Source organism: Etheostoma spectabile, chromosome 17 (assembly GCF_008692095.1).
Source record: "Etheostoma spectabile isolate EspeVRDwgs_2016 chromosome 17, UIUC_Espe_1.0, whole genome shotgun sequence".
Classification (NCBI taxonomy): domain Eukaryota; kingdom Metazoa; phylum Chordata; class Actinopteri; order Perciformes; family Percidae; genus Etheostoma; species Etheostoma spectabile.
This window is the reverse complement of record NC_045749.1, coordinates 9,307,704-9,323,817: the sequence shown is the minus strand read 5'-3', so window position 1 is coordinate 9,323,817 and position 16,114 is coordinate 9,307,704. Positions and strand designations below refer to the sequence as shown.

Below are 16,114 nucleotides of genomic sequence, written 5' to 3'. Positions count from 1 at the left end.
CACCTCATCAACGACTTCACCATCAAACAGGTAGGGGGCCTTTTAGTGCGGAGGAAAGAATGTAATTGTTTCTGTCTAATATGAGCCTCAAGTGATAAAGAAAACTGATTTTACTATCTCTTTGATAAACTGATGAACTTCAATCTACAGAAGCTCCTACCTTCTAAAGACGGATGCACGTTCTCATCACTAGGCTAATGATTCCCGGAGATTGGTAGCACAGCTTTAACCCAGCCGACTGGCAGCTGTTTCCCCTCAGCCGCAGCCACTAACACTCCCTGGCTGCCAGCGCTCCTTTGTTGGACTTCCAATTATAGGCTGTTTAAACAACCTTTTAATGAGTGCTAATATTCTCTTGGAGAACAAGCTCAATTAAAGAAACCCAGGCATTTGGAGATTCTCTATGAAAAAGAGGGATGAACATAATGGTGGATGGTGGGGACATATTTTTGTGTTATTGTTACTGTAATGTGTTGGGAAGAGTCACTGTAATCAGTCTGTTCTACCTCACAGTTTTATAACTCTCAGGTCAGTGTGACCCAAACATGCACGTGTGTGTTGGGTGTAGGAGTCAGTGTGCTCTTGTGTATGTTTTTCACCCAAAATGAGACAAGCATACTGACTTTCAGGTTGACAAGAATAGGAATTGTGTCCTTTTTCTTTTAGTAAAAAATGTCAATTCATCATTGGGATACAAACTGAACACAGTAATCTAAAATTTTTATATTACAAACCAGTAAACATTCCCTTTTCTCAGCAGTTAGACTATAGTTATAGTATAAATGTAAACATTGTCCCTGTATACTGTATTTTTCAAGTCCATGATATGTTTATGCAGCATGCCACACCTATTGTGAGTTGCCAACAATGCAGTCCGAGGAATGCTACTGACCAGCCAAGTGGGCTGCCAGGCATGACAGGCATGCAAGTTTGCTGCCTTTGTAAATCAGCAACTAAACCAACCACAGCATGCACTTTAACCCCCAAATGTAATGGTGTTTTTTTACGCTTTGGGGATCCGTCTCCCAAACATGATAAAGACAAGAAACGCACTTGAGTTATCCTCTTAGTCTTCTCTTGTTCACTGCTGCCACCTGGAGTACACACATTGAACTGCCGGTTAATTCAATGGTTTAACAACTATTTGAAACATGGACAACTGCTTTAAACCGGAATATGTTTTTACTAATTGTGTTATTAGCTGTCGAAAGAGAATCAAGTTAAATACAATGTATGCTCATCTGCATCATGATTTATATACCACTTTCTTGTATACTGTGAATAAGAGCTATTGTGAAGCTTCTGTGAAGATGAAGGGATTAGTGTCATTTAAATGCCCCCTTTCTTTGAAAAGCCTTTTGTTATATTGTCATTCTTTATATGAAAAGTGTTTGTCTCCCACCATGTTAGGATTTTAGAAACGTCTTCCCACGCCACATTGAGCTAATGACAGCACCTCCGGGTGTGCAATCTCAAAGCCACACATTTAGCAAAAAATATTATAGAGATAATAACGTGTGTGCGTGTGCGTGTGCGCGTGTGCGTGCGTGCGTGCGTGCGTGCGTGCGTGCGTGCGTGTGTGTGTGTGTGTGTGTGTGTAGATGCGTCAAGGTGCATTCCTGGTCAACTCGGCACGGGGAGGTCTGGTGGATGAGAAAGCTTTGGCTCAGGCCCTGAAAGAAGGCCGGATACGGGGAGCCGCCTTGGATGTTCACGAGTCGGAGCCTTTCAGGTGTTTATGATCACACCTTCCTGTCCTTTTATCCAATGATTCAATTCACAAAGTACATTTTAGACTTTAGTGTTTATGGCAAAGAATTACAAAGGAAATAGATTTCTCCAAATGGTATCAAGAAAATCAATTTGAACAAATTATTCCTCTTGCATCTCTTAATCACTCAGTTCTGCTTTTCTGTCTTTCATCTGCCAGTTTTTCCCAAGGTCCTCTGAAAGACGCGCCCAACTTGATTTGCACACCCCACACCGCCTGGTATAGCGAGCAGGCGTCACTGGAGATGAGAGAGGCCGCCGCCACAGAAATACGCAGAGCCATCACTGGTACGGAGACAACTTTGAACGCATTCCCACTCTCGTAGATTTTGGGTTCTCAGCTTACCGATGTTTAATCTTGCCCTGTAACAGGCCGTATTCCCGACAGCCTCCGAAACTGCGTCAACAAAGAATTCTTTGTTACCACGGCACCCTGGGGAATGATGGAGCAGCAGCAGCAGCAGCAGCCTCAAGTTCACCCTGAGATGAATGGTGCCGCCTACAGGTAGGAGGGGGATTTATGTGAATGAACCCAGCAGGCTGCTCACATCGCACAGAGATCACCTGTGTCACATCAACACCTGCAGTAGATGAGGCTTAAGACATGGGGGAGGGGTGGTCTAGAACGTTATATGTATGTTCTCACAATTCTGACTTTCTTTTCCTGAATATTAGGCTGGGTCCTAGTTTTTGTGGCGTACTTATACATATAATTTGGCCCATATGAATGAATCCCTTGTTAAGTTTAGGCTCTTCGTTTCTCAGTCTCTATATTGTCTCAACCAGAATGAACTGCTTCTCTCACACAGCCGAGTGAACCAAACCATGGTACAGGCCATAGCAACGGGGGGAATGCAGGACAAATTATATACCTAATTCTCAACCAGGTAAATGAATACTACCACTGCTGGCCCACAGGCCAGGGCAAATGAATTACGTCATTAATTTAAAAAAAAATCCCATTGAAATCTGTAGTCTTTTTTTCTGCTTCACACTCTTAACTCACATGTCCTGTAATTGTACCCATTCTACCCAGCATCGCATCAATTCCCCAAACCCCCACCACCACCACCACAAACAGAAACCCCGGATCACTCTCATGTTGGACATTTACATACATTTTCAGCTGCATATGACAAACTGGAAAATCAAGAGTAGAATAAGTTAGAAGTCTAATCAAAATAATGCAATTAGGTTTTAGTTGTTTAGTGAAAATAGAGGTAGAGGACATGGAGTTATAGGTCATTACAACTTCTGTAAAAACCCACACAAAAAAAAGAGCCCCTGACACACTTTTTCTTTCAGCTCCCTATAATGAAGGAAAAAATGTTCTCACTTACTGGGTACACAATTTCTTGGAAGAGATGTTACTGATTAATTGTTTTAATGTTTTTTATCAATAGCACAAAACAGACACAAACTCTATTGACCTCCTATTGTATTGAGCTGCAGAGATCTTAAAAGCTGAGCAAATAAACCCAAACTATCTGTCGGCCTAAACTCTTTAAGTAGAAGTGAGAAATAATGTTTTGTAATTTTAAATTAAGCCCCTTTAGCCCCCCTTCCCCTCCACCAAATTAGGATCTTTAACATTCTTGTGTATTGCCTCCACGCTACAGTGTTGCTTGCCAAGTTTACACAATTTCTAAATATTTTGTTTCATAGAGATGATAATGCTCAGTGGTTCCACTAAATCTTTGTCACTATGTTTTGATTCTCTTAAATGTTTATTTGTATCCACAAAAGTACATCATTATCTGGAATTTATTTAGATTACACATTTTTTCAGATTGAATGTGTTGATTTGTTTTTTCTTAATTAGCAGTTTCTAATAAATACCGCCTAAAATCAGGAGCACCATATGTTCAAATATTCAGCTTTGTAGGGGAAAACAAGTGTAATTGATGAATGATAAGCCAATAAGCAGCAGCAGACTTTTTCCAGGATTTGTCTTTGCCAGTTTGCAAAATAGAAACGGTTACTTTGAGTCAAACAGCTTTTCGTTGCTGTTTATTACGCCCGTTGATCATCTCCTGTCCTTCTCCAGATTCCCTCCTGGCGTTGTGGGCGTCGCCCCCAGCGGGATTCCCGGACCTATGGAGGGGTTGGTGCCTGGGGGAGTGCCCATCACCCACACCCTGCCCCCCGGTACCCATCCGTCACAGGCCACCTCTCCCAACCAACCCTCCAAACATGGCGACCCCATGAGAGAGCACATGACAGAGCAGTAGGACTGCTGCTGGAATTGAAAAGGGGGCTACAACCGGCATAAACAAAAATAAAAAAAACAACAACTACCAACTCAACCATCCAACTGTACGCTTGACTTCAGCCATCTGAACCTACCAGCAGACTGCCTGCCGGGCAACGGTTCACATGTTTTCTTTTTGTATGAAACCACTACGCTCAAGTGAGGACAGTGGATGTTATTACGCACATGAGCTGCCACGCTGAGATGGGACTGACCGTCAAATTCATGCGCCGAAGATCTGAAAGGTTTCCTCCCACGTATCTGTTTTTGTTCTTCATTGATGCAAGTGATGTTTTTGTTTTTATCTTTCTTTTTGAGTATATTTTAGGGGAGATTCCTCCTGACTTCTGGGACACGTTGACATTTCCACGTGCAGGATGGAAATCTGACCCGCCCTCCCTGGTTTAAAGGAAGAGCTTGAAAGGACAGTGACTTCATGAACAATCCGTCAAGCCTCCGCGTCACCCTCCTTGCTTGTCAATTTCACTCATTTCAGCGCAAACATGTCATTTATTTAGTTTAGTTTTTTCTACTTTCCTTTGTTTTTTCCTATACTATGTGTTTCTGTTGCAAGTGAATGTCTGTTTTTCTGTTCTTCAATGTGTGGAAAAAAAAAAATGAATGGATTTACAGTTACACTTAGCAGACAAGAAACAGCATCTGCTGTCTCTATCAGAGATCTGGACTCCATCTTTGCTCTGTTCTAATTGTCGTGGCTGGTGGCCCTTGAATGTAGAGACGAGATGCGGGGCAGTAGATGTGGTTTCCAGTTCCAGGAATAATATTTTAGGCTTATGAGGTACAAAAATCCCCCTTTTAAACCAAAAAAAAGGAGAGAAAAAAACTGACTGCCATTTGTAGTTAGCTATTGTACGTTGAGTGTGCCACATCAATTAAATATTGTTGTTGTAACTTTTCCAATTCTGCTGAACTGAGGTACCGACAAAATTTGATTATTGCCATGACCTGTGTCCCACATTAAAATCTGTTTGCATTCAAAGGACCTACAGTACTTTGCAGCACCAGCTAACGACGAAGGAAAAACAAACAGTAAATATCTTACTGACTCAGGAAAAAAAATGAACCCTCAAATATGTCCAAACAGAAAAGAAAAAATTGGATTTATTGCTATTCATGTCTCCACCTCTTTCTCCATTGTGGTATTATTATTTTTTATATATATATCAAATGTAAGTTTTTTTTGATGTTCAAGGTTTTCAGTCCTGTTAGATTTGTATTGCCTTGTTAAATGTTCTTATAATCATAGTCTTATGTGAACAACCACACCCTCTATAGTTTCTTCCGTTTAGTTTTTCTGCTCTGATGAAAGCCAGCTGTGGCTCTCGGAGGCATCCTGCCCTCTGTGAACAACAGCAGCCACATCCATCCCTTTTAGCCCCATGACGTCAGCAAGAGACGGCTGCTAGCAGATTGTTTGGTTTTTAGTGTGAGTATTTGTATTTGTTTCTTGTACAAGGTGAAAATATAGCATACAGTGCAGCTGGAAACAATAAATAAAACTTACTGTTCTGATTGATGATGGTCTCCGTTTGCATTTCAAGCATTTGTGTGATATATTTTTTTTCTGGACATGTTTAACAGTTTTTTTTTTTTTAAGATGCTTAAAAATCCTCTAAGTTAAAGAAGTCTGACTTTAGTAATGTCCAAACAATATTTATTGTGGAAGAAACATAAAAAGTTAATAGTGATGGATTTTGCCGCTCCTGTTATTATTTCTTACTTCTATTTGGTAGATAATCATGCACTAATGTTTGGAGAATACAGTTCCCATAATTCTTAGCAGGAAGTGTATTCCGTGAGTCACCTTAGCACCATTTATGCTTATATTAGTTAACATTTAGGCAATCATTAAAAGTATGCTGAAATAACTAAAAGCAGTTCATGTTTGCCGTGTACCAAAGGATCTACAGACAATTAGTACTAGATTACTTACTTTGATACTAAAGAAATCTAATAAACTCAAGACTCAAGAATTATAAAAGATGTCTTATTTTCTGTTTTGTAAAGGGATGTATGAACGGTTACTTTTGATAAAAATACCCTTCCATTGGTCCAGAGCTCTCTGTCGGTTTGTCTAATGTAATTTATTTGGCAATTCTCTATTTTATTAACATTTTATAGACCAAACAATGAATTGATAAAAATCAACATTTTTAAACCTGTGAAAAGTTGTACATGTGTATAAACAGTTTATATATGCTTTAAAACACATACTATTTGTGTGTAATAAATATAAAAAACACGATCACAGCCAAATATACTGTTATCGATTATTTACACAAGCTGTGGATAATTCATTGAAGTTATAATTGACAAAATATTATTAAAAGCTTCAAAATGTCCTTGGACATAAATAGAACATTATAGTGTGTTTGAAACCATTTATTAGTTGTCTGTATACAACTAATATACTACATCGGATAAAACAAGGGTTAAATTAATTCATTCATGACCTTCAATTGACCTGCTTGGATTATTGTCACATGTGAATCCACTGGAGGGCGCTACAAGCCTAGACACACGTGGAGTTGGAAACGTGCTTAATAAACTGGAAGGCTAAGGTTATCTCCCAATGTTAATGCAGTGTGAAATGTCCCAGCCAGTCCTTTTTAAAATTTATTATTCCAACACCACATGACCTATGGCCTATCTCGCAATGTTAACAAAAGTGAAAAATAATTTGTGTATCTGCCCTGTGATTCAAATCCGCTCCAAAATGTAATCAGTTCTCCTTTGGACCATGCTACACCCTTCCACCAGGTTTTGTGATAATTGGGCCAGTAGTCTTTTCGTAATCCTGCTGACAAACAGACCAACAAACGGACAAACACCTAAACGTCGTGGTGGAGGTAATAATAATTGACTTACTGTGAAAGTAACATATTTAACATATATTACATATATTCACATTTAAAGACAAAAATCTAGTGATGTGACAGGTTAAGAGATTCCTTTATCACAAACAGAATTAACTGACACATGAAATAACATAATTGATAACTAAGAATATCAAACAGGAAACAGTTTAGTTGGACATTCAAAAAGGTTTTCCTTTATTTTTTTTTTCCTTATTTTGCCTGTTCATTGCGTTACACTCTGTATAGTGAAGTCAGGCCAAAATCCACAAACCATCATAGTCACAACTGCAACTATTGCATTAAATACAAAGCAACATACAGGTGATGCTCAAAACGTGAATGACTTGAATGAAACACGAAGGAGGTTACAGTACGCAATGGCAAGAAAAAACTAAATGCAAAACATTCACAGCAAAAAAGTGTTTTTCTTCTTTTTTCTGTCAGCTTTGGTTTAATATGTTGCAGTCTCACAACAATCTTAATCAAAAACTTAAAAGATGGTTTCACATAATGACAACAAACAGGCGTTACAGAGGAGCGGAACTGACATGTACCATGAGGGTGACGAAAAATGCTTAAGCAAAAAGATAAAAAAATAAAAATAAGAACAAAAAGGAAGTAGGAGACAACGATGAGACAAGTGTGACCCCGGGGTTTCTGTTGACACTGAATGTGTCTCACACTCGCCTGACCAAAAGAAAAGCACCAGATTTTAGGCATTCACATGAGGTACTTAACCGCACGCAGCAACGCAAGTAAACCTTTCACTGATGGTCATGATTGGTTCTTTCCTCACAGCAACAATGTTTCTGTGCAACGTGTCTTCATCAAGATTGAGAATAATTAACAAAACCACAAAAAGCAGTAAAAATATACAGAAAGTTCTTATTAGCTCATATAAGTTTTTCTAACAATAAATATGTAAAGTAAGTTCAGAGAAGAATAACCACACGCGCACACACACACACACACACACACAACTTCAATCAGTCTGAAAAAAGGTAAACCAAAAGATCCAACATTAATGTTTATGTGCTAAAACTTAACGAGTGTAGATTGGACTTGTAAAGGGAAAATCTCCCTTTTCAAGAGCTTCATATATGACCTTAATTCAAGCAATGATACTGTATTTATATAGAAATGTTTTAATAAATGTGCAGTGCTAAGTGATGAAGGATTAAAGTAATTTATTGTTACACAACCTCTGGTTTTCTATAGATATATTTATTGGCTTTGTCCCTGCCCATTCAAAAAAAAAAGAAAAAGCTAAATAAGCCAACTCTTAAACGGGACAAAAAAAGGATTGAGAAGAAGTGTGCTTTTGTCAGTGCCCACACTGAATAGATATAAAGTGTTGATTTGAATCATTGCTGGTATATTTCCTTATACTCTTTTTTTTTTTTTAAACAACCACATGCATTTACATCTATGTATTAAAGATTCCTTTTTTCCTTTATATTTGAAAATCAAAACAAATCCAAAGGGCATTTGCATTCGTAAACCTTTATTCTCTCCCCAAATCTGTTTTGCAGCAGTTGAGTTTGTCGGTCTCTGGTTTGTCCGAGTAAAGTGTTGAGTGTGTTTTAAGTTAAAGTCCGAGTTCCTGTGTGTGCTAAAAGAGTAGCAGTGTGTTCAGTCGGATGTGGTAGGTGGGTGGGGGTTCGTGGTTCCCTGTTCACTCCCGAAGGCTTTCACAGTTTGTCCGTGTCCGTTAAGGAAAACAGAATAAAAGAGAACTGCAAGAGGGAGGAGTCCTGCCCCCCGCAGACAGCCTCCCACCCCGCTTCAGTTTTGTCACTCGTCATCATCGTCTTCCTCCTCTTCGCCGTCAGACAAAGAGGCGCAGGGGCGGATCTGCCGGTAGCCGTCTAGCCACTTCTCCACCATCTGGGTGACAAGTGGGTGGTTGCGACGGCGGGAGCTTTTCTGAAGAGAAACCAAAACCCCGCCCTCCGTTACACAGCAGTCCAACCACTCCCGCAGCAGCTTCTCCTGTTGCTCTTCATTACCCATCTGAGGGACAAGGGGAAACCAGCATGGTCATTAGAGGGAGCATTATCACTTTCTAAACACAGGAAAGCATGTCCTCCTGCTGAAGCTCTGTGTCTCTTGAACTTGTGCAGACACAGATGAGACAAACCTCCTGCAAGTAATGTGATTTCCTGACTGTTATCACGACCCGGTGTGAGCCGAGCGCAGATGTGAGTTGTGCAACAGATTTAAATGGTTTATGGCATAACGTGTCATACTGAAATTTGTGAAATCCATAAAATAATGAACTTTTCTCATTACAAACCACAACAGAAGATGAAAATCATTTCAAAAACATTTTAGCCATCTATGATTGTTTGATTACTAACGTTGGCTCAAAACGCCATTCAGGGGACAGCCTTTGTTGTGTTTGATGCTAACTTGTAGCCAGCAGTGAACGGACTTCGTGAAGTAGGTCTATCTTTACGGTTTTGACATTACAGAAGTATCTCGTTAGCATCTTGTAGGCTACGGCGCAACTCACATCTGCATTTGATTCGGTGTAGTGACACCCGTAACAAAACATCAATCGTAAGAGAAATTATAAGGATAAACAAGAAATGGTGTAGGCACAGTGGTCCTTACTTCCTGTGCTGACAGGAAGTGAATGTGAAGCAGCTTCCTCTCACTGTCCACTAGCGGCAGGAACGTGACGGTCACGTCATCGTCTGTGTTGAGGTTGGCGCCCGCGCCACGATTGTCGAACCCGTCGTTCTCCATGGCCACCAGTGCGGAGAAGTGGCCCCGCGTGTAGCCCAGAGCGATAGGGCTCTTCCAGCAGAAACTTTGCTCCCACAAAAGGGGCAAATACACCCCTGGAGAGAAGAGGAGGAAGGAGAATTTTTTTTTAATCATTTGTTTTAATGGTTTTCCAAGAAATACATTATCTATATTTACAGAGGGGGCAAAGTAAAAGATATTATATGGTATGCGATTATCCTTTTTTTGAGTGTAATTTTATGGTTGCTATTACAGTCTTGAGTCTAAATAGCTATAGTAATTCAGTATGTATGAATTGGACAAAAAAATAAGTGACCGCAGTTATATCAAGTGTGATGAATCATTTTACTGTTTTCGCACTCTTCCGTGATCAGACAGGTGTACTGCACTGTTTTTCTTGTTCAAGGCGCCTCGATCAAGCCAATTGCGTCTTTTTGTGATTCTTGCTAGGCAACCTTCAAATCACCCATCTTAAGCCAACCGTGAAGTTAAATGACGGCAAACAAAATGCAAACCGCTGAGCAACTCAAACTCAGTGAACAAAACCCTTCTCTCATTGAAAACACTTTAAAAAGGCTGCCCCAGGCTGCTAAAATGCCCTCTGTCTGATTGGGGCCTAAATATATTGATACAAACATTCCACCACTGGAAATGTTGAAACATTGTCAACGTTAACTACAGAATGGCGTACTGGTTATGCCCAAAACAAAGCGGAAAACATCTGCTCATATTTCACATTCCTTCAGTTCCATAATACACAAAGCAGCTCTCAAAACACATGGCTACTTCTGTAACGACACCTCAAATAAGAAGCCTGTCTGTTTAGCTACTCTGTTCTTCCAGTAACCACTGTGCTTTTACTGGGTCCACTTGGTCACCACTTTAACTAAGTTCCCCTCCCCTCTCTATAGGCACCCATAAACACGCCTCCCTCTGTGTGTTTTACATCGGCTCCTGGAAACTGTAAATCAGGGATCCATCAGAAAGGCTTTACCGCAAGCAGTTGGCCATTACAGAGCACTTTCATTGTCTCCTGTGCAGCGTCAGTCAGCAGACTAACTGAAAGGCTGTTTTTACTGCAAGGCATAAACGTAGACCTGTACTTGAGTACATTTTGGAGGTACATGTATTTTATGCAACTTTATACTAACTTTATACTCCACTATATCTCTGAGAAATATATTCTACTTTTTATTCCACTAAATGTTTCTGACAGCTATAGGTGTCAGTTAATTTATCATACCCTTCCTGTCCAGTGAAAACCATGCATCTCTACACGTGGTAATTTTCAACTGAGTTTGCGCTAAACTGAGGGACAAAGTGTTCCTTTATGGATTGAGAAAATTCTAGTACTTCTTCAGCTAAATTAACTAGTTAAAAACCCTCTTGGATCAGTTGGAAATTGCATTGTCACAAAGCTGAAAACAGGGCTGCCTTTCTGACACCATAAAAAGTTGACTTTTAGAAATACGTGGTTCTCACAGAACAGCATACAAAGAAGTTAAAATAAGTACACCTTACAGCAGTAAAATGCAATGTACACATTGATGCAGCATACATATGAATCCAAAATCATCATATTTAATAGTAAGAAAACACTGAGTACTTTAAGTACATTTTGCTGTGTTGTGTTGTGTTTTAATTGAGTCACACTGTACTAAAATACCCCTTAAATGAAAGACATTAGCCTAATACATGTTGTAAATAGAAATTACTAACAGTTCAGAGTGGCAGTTATGTCAGCTATGTAAGCTATGCAGACACATGCAGGCTGGAGCTATTTCACAAAGGAAATCTAGTCGTTATACGGCCACTGGAATGGAGCTGCACTCAACATTTAAAGATCTTTAACCCAAACAACTTTAGTCCAAACAGTCAACTAACTCACCTTGAAAACGGGTGTAGCCAAGCGTCTCTCCACGGAAACTTTTGTAATACTTCACTCCATAGACAATAATAGGCCTACGAAGTATGTGTGCAAGAACAAAAATGTGGGTCTGCTCCAAGCTGGATCCTGGCTGTAAAAGAAAAAAGTGTAAGTGTAAAAAGTAAAAAACTCACAATTACTGTGCTTCATACCCAGATTTAATAAGTGTTATAATAACAACCCGCCCAAACTCCTTAGGCTATGAGGTCACATGGAGCAGTGAGAGGCAGAGAAGTGCTGATGACAGGCAGGATGCACTTTCAAAGGGCATTACAGATTAAGTATACTGCAGTGAGAGCAGTAAAGCTTCTTGCATAATTCATACATCATTAGTGTGTCACATTTAAAGCACATCAAGCTCATGTCCTCCATATTAATGTGGGTGTTTGCTTTCATGTGCATGTACCTGACTAGCCAGGGAAAGGATGAAAGCCCAGTCTTCTTGCCACTGTTCCTCCCGAAGTGAAAAGTGCAGGCCGAAGCTCTGGGAATACCACGACTCCCATTCCTTCCAGCGCGTGTAAAACCTGCAGACCGCGCGCACGCGCGCACGCACACAACACACACACACACACACACACACACACACACACACACACACACAACACACACAAAACAACACCCACAACACACACAACACACACACACACACACACACACACACACACACACACACACACACACACACACACACACACCACACACACACACACACACACACACACACACACACACACACACACACACACACACACACACACACACACACACACACACACACCACCACACACACACACACACACACACACACACACACACACAGCGCGCGGCGCACACCACAAGCACCAAATGTTTGTCTGTGACATTTATTGACCTATCTGTACAGAAGGGGGTGTTGACTGATAGTCTTGCTGTTGTGGTTAAGGTGGGATGGATATTACTCTTTATATCCAATAGTAATTTTCTCACTGCAAACCACAGGTTCTTGGAAATAGACATGGTCACACTGGTTTGCTCAAGTAAAATTGGTTTCAGGCCTTAAAATTGTTCAAATGCTTCTAACTTTAGACTCAATTAAGAGTTTATTAATCTCCTTTAACATCTGTGAGTGAATTTTTTTTTTTTTTTTTTGGTCCTGAGACACGTTCTCATGTCTCAGCATATTGTTTGTAATCTTGAAACATTTGTGTGACTGGTCTAAATCCCTAGTCAAAGCCTCTCAGTTCCAGATCAAAGTCTCAGATCTCTGCCCGAGCCTGCAATCCAGACTTTAGATTCTTGGTATTTGTCCCAACCTCTAAACCACATGTCCCAATTTCCAACAGTCATGCAATCCTAAAGGGAACAAAACGTAACTTGAAACCATTAAATGACAAATTTGAGCTCTTTCAGTGTCCTTGAGCAAGACACGACTCAACCTGTTCAAGTTTTGTAAAAATTACAGTGTAAAACAGTGGTCTAAATTAAATGGATAAACATAGAATGATTTGCTTATGCTGAAATGGTCAAGACCTCAACGTAAAAACACCTATGTAGTCAGTCTGCAATATACTGTACAACGCAGTATATTTACTTTGCACAAATTAATGTACTTACTTATTAAAAATATTCTCATGTGGGCACCAACCTATCCAGCACAGCTGAAGTCAGTACTAGTAAAGTGAAGTCTACTATTGATGTGTAGTGCATTATGCCATTCAGTCTTGTAAAAACAGTATGAAAGTGCCTGAGACTAGGTGCAAATCCCACGTACTGTGCTGTAGGTTGTGTTTTAAGGGACTACACCACACTGTTATATGTACTGCTAGTCTGCATTCTGCAGGTCTTACCAATGAGAACAGTCATGCAGGCTGTCGTGGAGGGTCTTGCGGAGGACTGAGTCTTTGTCATAGATGCCCCATGTAGCCTGCAGCACGGAGTCGAGGAGACAGTCCCCAGCCGTGCGATTCCACAGGGCGTACAATCTACTGTCCAACCTGGTCCCAAGTTCCAGGGACCAGTTAATTATGGGAGACTCCTCTTCCAGTTCTAAACAAGAGGGGAGGAGAAGCTGAGCATTAGATCTTTTAGAAAAACATCAGTGGTACTAACTATTTTACCTCAAAGAAAACACATTTTACTAAGAAATGTGTGAGGGTTGTATAAAGGCCACAGAGGGGTTTTTCCCCCCACGTTGCAAGATAGGGATGGCATTTGAAAGGACCGTTTGGGAGAGTGTGGTAATGATTACTCACCACCTGTGAAAATAGATCTGACATAACAATGTTTACATAGGCCTGCATGTACACCACAAAACCCGTGTCAGGTTACGGCAGGAATCTGATCAGATATACAGTGTTCAGTCATCTCTTCCTATACATGCTAATATTAATAGCAGAAATATGTTGCAAAGCGCAGTTAAAAGGGAAGTAAAAAGGATAATGATGTCTATTTAAGGATAAAATCCATGTAAATATCAAAACCAGCAAACAGTTTGCATTAGCAGTGGCCTAACAACTCTGCTTTGACTAAAGAAAAGGGATCAGTGCACAGGAAGACTTCTATCAATGAGATAAAATTAAAAACAGGGAGGCTGAAGAATATGCATGCCTGGTTTTCCTTTGCATCTTCTTTGTTTGTGTGTGTTGTATAATAATAAAATGTTTATATAAATAAAATATAATAAAAACAGGTATTATTGATGATGCCTGACAATTGAAGATGTGTCCATAAAGGACAAGGCTGAGAAGGCAGAGAAAGTAACTGTGATGCCTGGAGCCTGATTTATTGGTACAAAAAGAAAATGATGTCGGCACCCAAGAGGGCCTCAAGACCTCTGTGGGAGACAACGTCCTCAAACAAGAAACATGTGAATTGGAAAAAAGCTTCCAACAGAATGTTCAGCCTGTCTAGATAGGCTAAACCTGAAGCTTTTTGAGAGTCATAACAAGGTTGCAAGCAATATAGTGGAGCAGCTTAATATGCCTTATGAGCATATGGCTGAAAAGAACATGACAGAGAATAGAGAGAAAAAAAATGTAATTCAGGAGCTCAACATGAAGCTCCCAACCGACAAGGATTTGTGTACGCGGCAGCAGCTGAAGGTCTCTGAGAGGGAGAAAATCCTTGGCCAAGAAATAGATTACCTTTGAGAGACCCTCCAAAAATAAAAGAATAACACACACACACACACACACACACACACACACACACACACACACACACACACCACACACACACACACACACACACACACACACACACACACCACACACACACACCACACACACACACCCCCCTTCAAGAGCTAGAAGACATGACAACGGGCTACAAAGGTAAGACCTTGATATTCCATGATATGTTTGAGGAACTGAAGGCAGAAAAAGCACATAAGGAGGCTATTAAAAGGAACACGCTTATTTGGACTTTTTGCCGTGCGTGTCGTAACTCTGTCTGAGACACCCACTGCTAGCCTAGATCACCACAGATCCTGGAGGTTACTGGATGGAGCATCTAGCCTACTGCTCCCAATAAGTGACAAAATAATGCCAACATTTTCCTACTTACATTTTGTGATTTGTATAGTCACAGTGTGTACAAATAACAAGGTCACATGAGACAGCCATCTTCTAACCGTATGCATACTAGGAACTATTCTCCACATAAGGCAAAGCACTGCTACTTGGGCGGAGTGATGCGTAACACGTTGTTACATGTTGTTACTCTCTGCTCCTCACCACGGCTGGTGTGAGGAAGAGCAGTTAAAAAAAGAATCCAGGCGCTCAACATTAAGGTTCACCGGCGGGAGGATTTTTGCACCCAGCAGAAGCTGAGGGCCTCTGAGAAGGAGAAGATTCTTTCCCTGAAGCTAGAGGAGCTGGAAGAAAAGATTGCATGCTATAAGAAATGGGCTAACCCAAAAACTGCCAGGTTTAATTTAGATGATGACAACATCAAGGAAGGTTTGGGGAAGCAGAAACAGCCCAAGAAGGGTAAAGGGTGCTCATGACATCAAACCTTGGCATTGGGGTCAAAAGTAGAAGATAAAACTCTTGTACTTTAGTAATAAGTTGACATTTTTTTTAATTGCAGTTAACAATGAGTGTACAAAACAACAATTTGCTATGTCAAATTATTACTTAAAAGGGCAGCGCAGTGGTCATTGGTTGGCAGTGTGGCCTCACAGCAACAAGGAGATCAGTTTTTAATCTACCACATGCTTGTTACGATAAAATATCAGCATTTAATATCTGTTATGGCTTTTGTTATCAATATGTTTTTTTGCTGAATTATATTAAAGTCACACTTATCGTGCTGCTTTGCCTTGGGAAGCTCAATCTCTTGAAGCCTCCTTGCTTGCAGGTGAACAGACGTAACGTTATGACAACGTTGATTTTGTTCAGTTTAAATCAGACCAAGCATTGAATTGAATTAAATTATTATGGGCACATTTAAACAAAGCTTCGAGGAATGATCTTTCTTGTATTATGCTACCATGATACATTCCTGTGTGTGTGTGTGTGTGTGTGTGTGTGTGTGTGTGTGTGTGTGTGTGTG

The 16,114-nt window shown here is 40.3% G+C and overlaps 2 protein-coding genes across 3 annotated transcripts in view; one reads left to right on the top strand and one right to left on the bottom strand.

Annotated features, from left to right (window-relative positions):
• LOC116705317 (C-terminal-binding protein 2) lies at window positions 1–5,559 on the top strand (the record flags this gene model as incomplete). Its single annotated transcript, XM_032541399.1, is given in 5 exon segments — window positions 1–30; window positions 1,602–1,732; window positions 1,931–2,058; window positions 2,143–2,275; window positions 3,818–5,559. Coding segments are annotated over 4 exon segments (576 nt in total). The 3' UTR covers window positions 4,002–5,559.
• Window positions 5,560–7,066: 1,507 nt separating this feature from the next.
• Window positions 7,067–16,114, bottom strand: part of zranb1b (zinc finger, RAN-binding domain containing 1b) — a 21,432-nt gene continuing 12,384 nt past the window's right edge. For both annotated transcript variants that reach the window (XM_032541388.1, XM_032541389.1), the window contains 5 exons: window positions 13,408–13,606; window positions 11,985–12,105; window positions 11,540–11,669; window positions 9,517–9,746; window positions 7,067–8,913 (listed from right to left, as the gene is read on the bottom strand). In XM_032541388.1, coding sequence (XP_032397279.1) covers window positions 8,695–8,913; window positions 9,517–9,746; window positions 11,540–11,669; window positions 11,985–12,105; window positions 13,408–13,606 — 899 coding nt within the window. In that variant the 3' untranslated portion in view covers window positions 7,067–8,694. The remainder of the gene's footprint in view (window positions 8,914–9,516; window positions 9,747–11,539; window positions 11,670–11,984; window positions 12,106–13,407; window positions 13,607–16,114) is intronic.